Source organism: Pseudogymnoascus verrucosus (genome assembly GCF_001662655.1).
Source record: "Pseudogymnoascus verrucosus strain UAMH 10579 unplaced genomic scaffold scaffold_52, whole genome shotgun sequence".
Lineage (NCBI taxonomy): Eukaryota > Fungi > Ascomycota > Leotiomycetes > Thelebolales > Thelebolaceae > Pseudogymnoascus > Pseudogymnoascus verrucosus.
This window is the reverse complement of record NW_017263703.1, coordinates 211,439-219,637: the sequence shown is the minus strand read 5'-3', so window position 1 is coordinate 219,637 and position 8,199 is coordinate 211,439. Positions and strand designations below refer to the sequence as shown.

The window sequence follows — 8,199 nt, the reverse complement described above, 5'->3', positions numbered from 1 at the left end:
TTTCAATCGTGCCAATAGGCATAGCGTGAAATCTGAGCCCCTTGCCGCCTTAAGGGGTGAAGCGAGGGTGAGCAGGGTGAGCAGGGTGAGCAGGGTGAGCCGAGGGGTGAGCAAGGTTAGCAGGGTGAGGCGACGCGACGTTTTCGTGTCAATTTCGTGTCAGTCTCGCGACAATTTCGTAATAGTACCGGAGTGTGACCGTTTAGGTTACGTACCTGCCTTGCTCCTATTTTTAATGATCCATTTGCGAGCCACAAATCAGCCACGTAAAATGAGCCCCCAAAAAGGTGCCACATCAAAACCGCAGGAAGCTAAAGCGAGTGACTACTACATTATGACGTTCACGTGATTTCGAGATTTCGAGAAGGAACCAAATCTATGAAACTAACGACATTCGAACTTCTCACAGGGCATGGTAATTTTTTCTACTGGACAATCTTGATCTCATTATGCGCTGCACTACTGGGAGGTGAAAGCCATCGGAGGGTCTTGACATTTGTAGTATGTGCATCCTCCACTTGGTTCTGCCCGTACTGATAAGACTCCCGGCCCCTCACTATATTGAGGGGCCGCGATTCACGGATCCACCCAATATACGTACTATACAGTAACAGTCGAAAAGCAGAACCCTGATCTTTGGCATCACGTGAAGGTCGTTTTCGTTCCACTAGTCTGTCCACCGTAAACTTCAATCCCACCGCAAAACATTGCAAACCTTTAAAAACCTTGTTGTTATACCATGCCATTATCCCGAGTATGCGAAGATGCTCGATCGAATACCTGCCGAAGTCCTTAGGTTAATCGTAGAAAAAGTAAGAACACGTCGTCTGTTTGAGTAAAACACTAATATCACCACGCAGATTAGTACACAATCAGATCTGAAGAGTCTTTGCAAGGTGTCTAAATATGTTGCTGAATTCGCGACACCGTGTCTGTATGAATCAATCACCTTGCACGCGGACGAAATGCTGGACTTGGATGATTTAAAACACAAGATCGAGCTTTGTTCCAACGACAATGTAAAGTTCACAAAGAACATTTGCTTTAAGGCTCCGCTGCATTATAATTTAAGAAAACGGTGTCTACACTACGATTCGGAGTTGCCAGAGCATTTAGCTGATGTCATTAATATGGACTATGGAAGTGAAGTATGCCTTTAACGCGTTCCTCTCTTCTAATAAACTCAGGAGGACACTAAAGCAACATGTTAGGTAGACATGAGTCTCGATCCATTTTGGGACTTATCTATGGCACTTATTGACTGGATGTGCACTTTTGGCGACAATAACCTCCAGAGCTTGAGGTATGTACCACACACTTAATTCTAGGACCTGGTACTAACATGGCGCAGTTTGAACTTGGGATGCTGTGTTCCAAATGAGATCTTAAACTATCCTGGAAACTATTGGACGGGGAAACAGAAGCGCATCCAGTCAATATCGCTTCTCATCGATGGTGAATGTCCGACCTTTGCGTGTGTGGAATATCTCGATCTCAAATCATTTACCAGCATACAGTCACTTTCCTAGAAAGGATTAAGTAGAGGCGATCATTTTGACTGTCTTGAAGATTTCATTAAGAGCCAGACTGGGGCTCGAGGGCTAAGATCGTTGACATTAGATCTAGTTGAGTGGAACAGGGCAGAAAAGGGGTGGTACGATCACTAAAAAGCAACTCTGGGAGGGTTTCCTCCCTTTCCTCCCTGCCTAGACAACTTTTTTGCGACTAGAGTTGTCGGAATTGAATCGGACTAGAACAAAGTCCTGTTTCAGTCTTTAAAAACGTTGCTACTTGTAGGCGTCGCCTTTGCTCCTTTCGAATACGAATTCGGCCACTCCTTCAACATGATGAACTTGAGCACGCTGCAACTACGGAACTGCCCTTCTTCCCTGGAACTGTTAGGAGCTCTTCTTGAGCAAGGGATAACTCCCAAACTAAAGTCGTTTGAGTTAATCATTGACTGGGACTGTCTTCATCATTACAGTAACTTTGACGAGGTGCAGACCGAGGTAATTTTTCGGTTTTTGGCCTCTTTCTAAGGCCTGGAAGACCTTTTCCTACTACTCACCCAGCCTCTCGAGTGGTATCTTATAGCTAATAGCATCGCGCACCATCAGTCGACCCTAAAGCGCCTAGTCCTTCACGAGAGGATTATTTCAAATGGCGAGGTTGTGGATAGTGGTATCCCGTGGCACAATTCAGGAGAACTTTTGTTTCACAACTCAAGACTTAGCTGCTTTAGCACAAGTGGCCCAATTTCTGAAATGGTTAGACCTGGCCCCTGTATGGATTCTGCATTGCTAACATTACCCTCTTTAGAAATCGTCTTTCGCTGAACTTCCCGTGAAGCCTAGATGCCACATCTTACACATCAAAATGTCCTGGATAGATCATCACAAGAAGTTCAAAGAAGAGTTCTATAACCCTAACCCAGAACACAGTGGTTTTAATTTTGAGGATTTCGAACTCGTATATGAGAAGGGCGGGAAGTTTCTTTCATATCCGCAGGCAGAAACATTCAACGAGACTGTTGACACCGCCCAAACCTAGCCGTCGAACCGCTCCCCATCTTCTGAGCCCCTGGTGCTCACAATGCAAGAGCCACAGGTCTGTTACTTAGCCCACGGGTGCTCGAATGTGTTGGCTGATTCAGCAATAGATCTCCACGAGAACAAGGAAGATTGAAAACAGGTCGGACTTCACTGGTCCTGCTCAAGCATTGCTGAAATTTGCACGTTGGGCTTTTAGTTCAGAAGGAATACCCGAACTTCGAATTCTTGCTTGGGGAGACTTTTCTAACGACGGTCGTTGGGGCGAGTCTAATGTTATGCTGTGCAGAGATCAGAGCCTCGAGCCGACAGGAACCAACTTTAGAACTCTGAGAGACTCGGACTTTAATTATTGGGATCTAATCGATGAGAATATGGATATGCTATCTGCTTGTTCCCCAGACCATCTTTTGTGGGCGAAAGAGGCCGTATTCTAACACTAGGCGCATCAAAATATGGCAACTGTGCTGAATCCCTTCGGAACTATGGAAGTGGCGAAGATGATACTGATTTGGTATGAATTCACAAACTACCTAAACTTTGAAAGGGTAGGGGTCACTCAGTGGCTATCGGTGGGGGACCATCGAGTGGGAGCTCATCAGGACCATCGGGTGAGGGATCATCGGGACCATCGGGTGTAGATCCCCTCTTGATCTGCCTTAGGTTACGTGACATATTAAGTAGAAATCAGATCGGGACCATCCAATAGGGTCATGTCACACATACATGCCTTACCAAAGTATTTGTGCACCAAGTGTGATAAAGTAGCGGGGTGGGGGCGACCAACAGGGCTGACCGCCTTTATTCCGCCATCTCAATCCTCCGTCCAGATTCCCCCTACTGAATGAGAAATCGAAAAGAGGAGAGCAGAATCAACAGAATGCTTGGCCACACTAATTCCGAAGTGAGAGAACGTGAAATGTGACGCATAGTCGGTATCTATTTACTACTTCCATGTTTGATCTCCTGCAATTATAGTACAATTAAGTTTGGTGCATCTAATCTGCCACATTTGGATCCTTCTGCGCTTCCTGAAGAATCTCCATCATCCGAGCATAGAGGTCCCTATCTTCTTCCTTCCACTTTCTACCGCCTGGAAAAACGGCCCTCCGTAATCTGTTGACCCAGGGGATCAGCCGTTCATGATATGGCGTGAAGTAATCTGTTGCCGTCTGACGGAATATCTCTTCGTCTGCCACAGTGCCTAACTTCAACTTTGCCAGCTCTTCCATATGCACATAGTTCCACTTATCAAATTGCGGAACAACCAACTTCTCGTCTGGTCCGTTGTAATGGATGCATATCCAGAAGAGTACCCAGAAGAAAGACTCTAAATCATGCATGAAAGAGTGTTTCTCATTGTCATGCAGTACGCCAATTGCCATGAATGCTCTTGTGCCTGTCTTGCCCCGTGCTCCCGATGGCCCTTCTCGTTTGTCTCTAACTGCAAGGTCAAGATCTATTAAAAATGCTTGCCACGAAGGGTTGCCATCTTCTTGGTTTATCATGAGATTGCCTGTGGATATATCGCACTAAAGCATCCCTGCCTTTGTGTACAAAGACTCGTGCCCTTCAATGCAACTAGCTAGCGCAGCAAGCATGGCGACGACAGAGCGTGCCTTGTATATTGGTGTGCCATAGTCGCAGACGATGACACGACGGCGAATCCGGTTATGCGTATCAATAATGTGCTCTCGTTTTGTTGGAGAGCTCGAATAAGTGCGTTTCGCAGGTGGCAGGGGTGCGTTGAGTGAGCTAGATGATCTCTTTCTGTGGATAGTATCCGCACTTGATCGGCCCCTTCGGATGGCATCGTCTTTGCTAAATGGTTTGGGAGGCAACATCGAGCTGTCTGCTTTTTTACGTTGAACAAAATAATTAGTCGCTTTCGAAATATCCAAAGCCTTCCGTACGTTGTTTTGGTCGTCGTCACGCTGGCCAGCTACGTGAACCGTCTCATGGCAATAATGTCTCGCAACATTGACCACTCCCTTCTCTGTTGCTTCTTGTAACAGGTCCCTTTCTTCTTCCCGTTCCGGATACTGCCATGAGTCCTTTATGACCAGAGGCGCCTTTGCATCATCGTCAGCGCGATGGGCTTTCCAGCAGGTTGTCGCTCTGCCGGCAACACAATCTACCCGTTTCATCACTTTGTCAAGTACAAGTCGCTCTTTTCGTCCATCGCGCATGATTTCTATGTAACGTTCTCCGTCTGCCTCCAGTATCGTGGGGTCGAATCCCAGCTGTGTTCTTTCCATCAAGAGATATCCTAGTACCGCGGACACGAACTGTAAGCCGTCCTGGTTGACGTCGAAAGGTGAGGATGCGATTCCGCCCAGCCGGTCGAACTCCCAGAGTCGCATGACGGACCCGCAGAGCGTGAAGCCCAGTACGAAGCGGCGAGTGTCCTGAGTGACGAAGACCTCTCCAGCTTCCGCTCTGCTGTCGAACCTTTCAAGGGTTGGTTGGGCTGCGCCAATGGTCTTCGTGGAACATTTCCATGATCTTTTGCAAAGCCCAAGAATTGATCAATTTGCTCTTCGAACCACGTCAAGACGTCAGGCTCTTTTGCTTCGTTTGGCCAGTCACGCCAGCCGCGCCCCTCTGTGAAAAGCGGATTACCTCCCTGCTGGCACTTTGCAAACACTGCCTTGGATATCGAGTCCAGCTCTGCCATACCTCCAAAAAAAGCGTCGACAAACCCAGGCACCCCAATATAGAGCGACGATCCTAGTTCTTCCTTCAAAGCCTCATTCGCATATTTCCTGTGTTCCGAGGAGTTGACAATACTGCTTGTAGCGTTGGACCAAGGGGTTTGATTCAGGAATGGCAGTGGTCGAGGCGGTGTGGATTCAGTTACAGCGGCGTATGCTTTGTCCCAGATGATATCGTCGGATTCGTTATTGATTACTGCTTTCAAGAGAGGTGTGACCCGTTCGATGTCGAAGTCGTCGCTATTGACTGCCGAGTTAAGTCTTGAAAGGTCACCGAAGATATTTTTATTGCCATATTGGAAGGTAATATCCGAGAGACAGGGAGGACTAGCAAGGCTAATATAAGATCAAGTGCTAGATTTTGGAGACCTACGTGAGTTAGAGAGAAAACCATATACAGTCCACTGTACATACCTTCATGACCAATGCGCTGCAACCCGTCCACAGAAGTAGATACCCCAAGTCCCTCACAAAGAATTGAATGAATCGCGAAACACATTCAGCCCGTCCGCAATTGGTTTGTTCCTGATAACCTCTGATCTGGAGAGGCTGGCCATGGCAGGAGGGCGTTGAGCTACTTGCGCTCTGGTAACGACGAAAGCAGGGGAGTATGCGGAATTGAAGTTGACTCCATTTAGTAGGTTGTAGGGAAAGAAAGAAAGATTTCAGATGCCAATGTGGCCTTGACACGGTTGGGGGTGCTGACTGTTGGAGAATCGAAGTAGTGGACCGTGACCGCGACGGGATTTGAGGCTCTGTTGTGGAGCGTCACTCAGCCACAGATAAGCACCATTTGGATGGCACAAGGCTGCAGGCGAGGCTGAGGGTAGGCAGGACTACACGTGTACCTCGGTCAGCAACAACAACAACAACCACCAGTATAATACAAAGCTATACTATGCTGTAGTAGCACTATTATACTTGCAGTATGATATATTGGAGTAACTTTATCGCCATACAATGCCACTGTAGCCAACACTGGCCACTCTACCTTGCCATTTCAATTATCTTCAATCCCCTCACTGATGGTATCTCCGCCTAGACATCTCTCCGATTGACTTCACACTGCTGTGAAATTGACTGTCTTCGATGAAATAGCTGAGAATACAAGTGACGAACGAGTGGAAGGAGCGCGTTCTCGACGCAACTGATGAAACTGCTGCATTTGTCGCCTGTTCGCGGCCAGGACGGGAAGCTAAAGTTGTTGACTGGTTTGAAGGCTCCTTCAACTTCTGCCTCAAAATCACGTTCAACGATAGCGGCCCGGATGCCATTGTTCGGTTCCCAGGGCAAGGACATACAACTTTTTTCGGGACGAAAAGGTCGCGAATGAGGTCCAAATCATCAAATTGCTCCGCGAGCAGACCACGATTCCTGTCCCACGCTTGATAAGCTGGGGCTTCACTGAGAAAAACCCGCAGCAATTTGGACCGTTCATTATCTCAGATTTCGTTGAGGGAGTTCACCTGTCGTTTACACAAAAGATGGCTTCGCCTATAAGCTTAACCAAGGACGAATTCCGCCTTCTTACCTGGTCACGCCCTGAATTGACGCGAATGACGATTCAGCCTCAATCTCTCCAAAGACTTTGTCCACTCGACAATGGCCTATTCCAGCCACGCGCTGATTACAAAGCGAATAACGCTACCTCTTTTTCCAACATAGGGGATTTAGATGCCCTTCCACTCGAGATCATCCATTCGATTTTCAGCATACTTGACTTGCGAAGTCTGACGGACTTCAGAGCTCTCAGCTGGCGCGCCCGTGCACTTGTTGATAGCTTCCCACCTTACAACGAAATAGTCCATCATTCTCCCGATGCATTACGCGCTTTACTCTCCACGCACATGGCTGTCCACTTTACCGCCCAAGATATTTTCGACGCACTCTGCACGCAAGCCTGTTTCGGTTGTGGACAATTTGGACCATTCCTCGACATGTTTACTGGTCATCGACGCTGCATTACATGCGTGGCCTATTCTGATAGACTGTTATCCATGACAGCATCTTCGGCAAAGAGGGAATTCAATCTGAACTCGAAGACGCTGCGCACGTTACCGACCTTATTAAGTCTGCCAGGGCAATATACTGAGAGTGAAAGAATATATCGAAGACGAATATCACTAGTGCGCATGCTCTCAGCTACTGCTGCTAGATCTATGCAGCACGACGACTCGAAAGCCTCACATCGAAGATCAAGGCCATTGCGTAGGCGTCTTCCGCAACCGCCACATTTTCACCCACCTCCCATTTCGAATCAAATGCTGCAACAATTCGATAGTCATGGGCAGAATCCATATCGTTTTATGGCAATGGTTAGATTCCCTACTCTAGATAGAAGGACAGGAAACCTTGACTGGGGAGTGTCTTGCCAAGCATGTCGCCTCGGACCTCGAGATGAGAGACGTGGATATTCAAATTGGAATACTGTCTACTCTGCTGCTGGATATATGGAGCACTTTCAAAAGTGCCAGGTGTCTCAGATAGGGAGAAGGGTGGTGCCAGACTATATTCTTCCTGCTGGGAGGGATCAGTGTAGCTCCGATGCCAGATTTTTGGGATTTCTCAGCAACTTCAAATTTTGAGCCGATTATACCTTGATGACTGTATCCAAGATCCATTTTTAGACCAAATGCGTGATTGCTTGTATATTCTGCTCTATTTATCAACCGGACCAGCCAGCATTCCTTTCCTGGACATCCAGCAACTTAGTACAACTGTCTTGCTCGGCTTTAGAATATAATTCATCAACCGCAATGCATCTTAACGGTGCATCTCATCTTTGCCAGGGTTCGTCATGTGCGTCTTACACATATGAGCTGAGTCCTTCTCCTTCTGCCTTCGTACCGGCTTGCATTTGACGTTGGTGCCAAGGCGTTCCTCGCATTGCTTAAATTCGGAATTTTTCTCGCAGCCGCAAGTGTGCATGACAAACA

The 8,199-nt window shown here is 47.4% G+C and overlaps 4 protein-coding genes across 4 annotated transcripts; 2 read left to right on the top strand and 2 right to left on the bottom strand.

Moving 5' to 3' along the window:
* Nucleotides 1-764: 764 nt before the first annotated feature.
* On the top strand, nt 765-2,550 carry VE01_09250 (uncharacterized protein; the record flags this gene model as incomplete). The annotated part of the gene is made up of 7 exons (XM_018278665.1): nt 765-812; nt 861-1,148; nt 1,212-1,303; nt 1,352-1,455; nt 1,798-2,009; nt 2,118-2,267; nt 2,320-2,550. The coding sequence occupies 7 exons, from the start codon at nt 765-767 to the stop codon at nt 2,548-2,550; spliced, it is 1,125 nt and encodes a 374-aa protein (XP_018126888.1).
* A 997-nt stretch (nt 2,551-3,547) lies between these two features.
* Nucleotides 3,548-4,057, bottom strand: VE01_09249 (uncharacterized protein; the record flags this gene model as incomplete). The annotated part of the gene is made up of 1 exon (XM_018278664.1): nt 3,548-4,057. The coding sequence occupies one exon, from the start codon at nt 4,055-4,057 to the stop codon at nt 3,548-3,550; it is 510 nt and encodes a 169-aa protein (XP_018126865.1).
* Nucleotides 4,058-4,081: 24 nt separating this feature from the next.
* On the bottom strand, nt 4,082-6,537 carry VE01_09248 (uncharacterized protein; the record flags this gene model as incomplete). The annotated part of the gene is made up of 3 exons (XM_018278663.1): nt 4,082-5,000; nt 5,096-5,503; nt 6,383-6,537. 3 exons carry the CDS (start codon nt 6,535-6,537, stop codon nt 4,082-4,084), a joined length of 1,482 nt encoding a protein of 493 aa, XP_018126864.1.
* VE01_09247 (uncharacterized protein) lies at nt 6,139-8,153 on the top strand. Its single transcript, XM_059464045.1, has one exon. It carries the CDS (start codon nt 6,748-6,750, stop codon nt 7,846-7,848), a length of 1,101 nt encoding a protein of 366 aa, XP_059319382.1. The 5' UTR covers nt 6,139-6,747; the 3' UTR covers nt 7,849-8,153.
* Nucleotides 8,154-8,199: the final 46 nt, after the last annotated feature.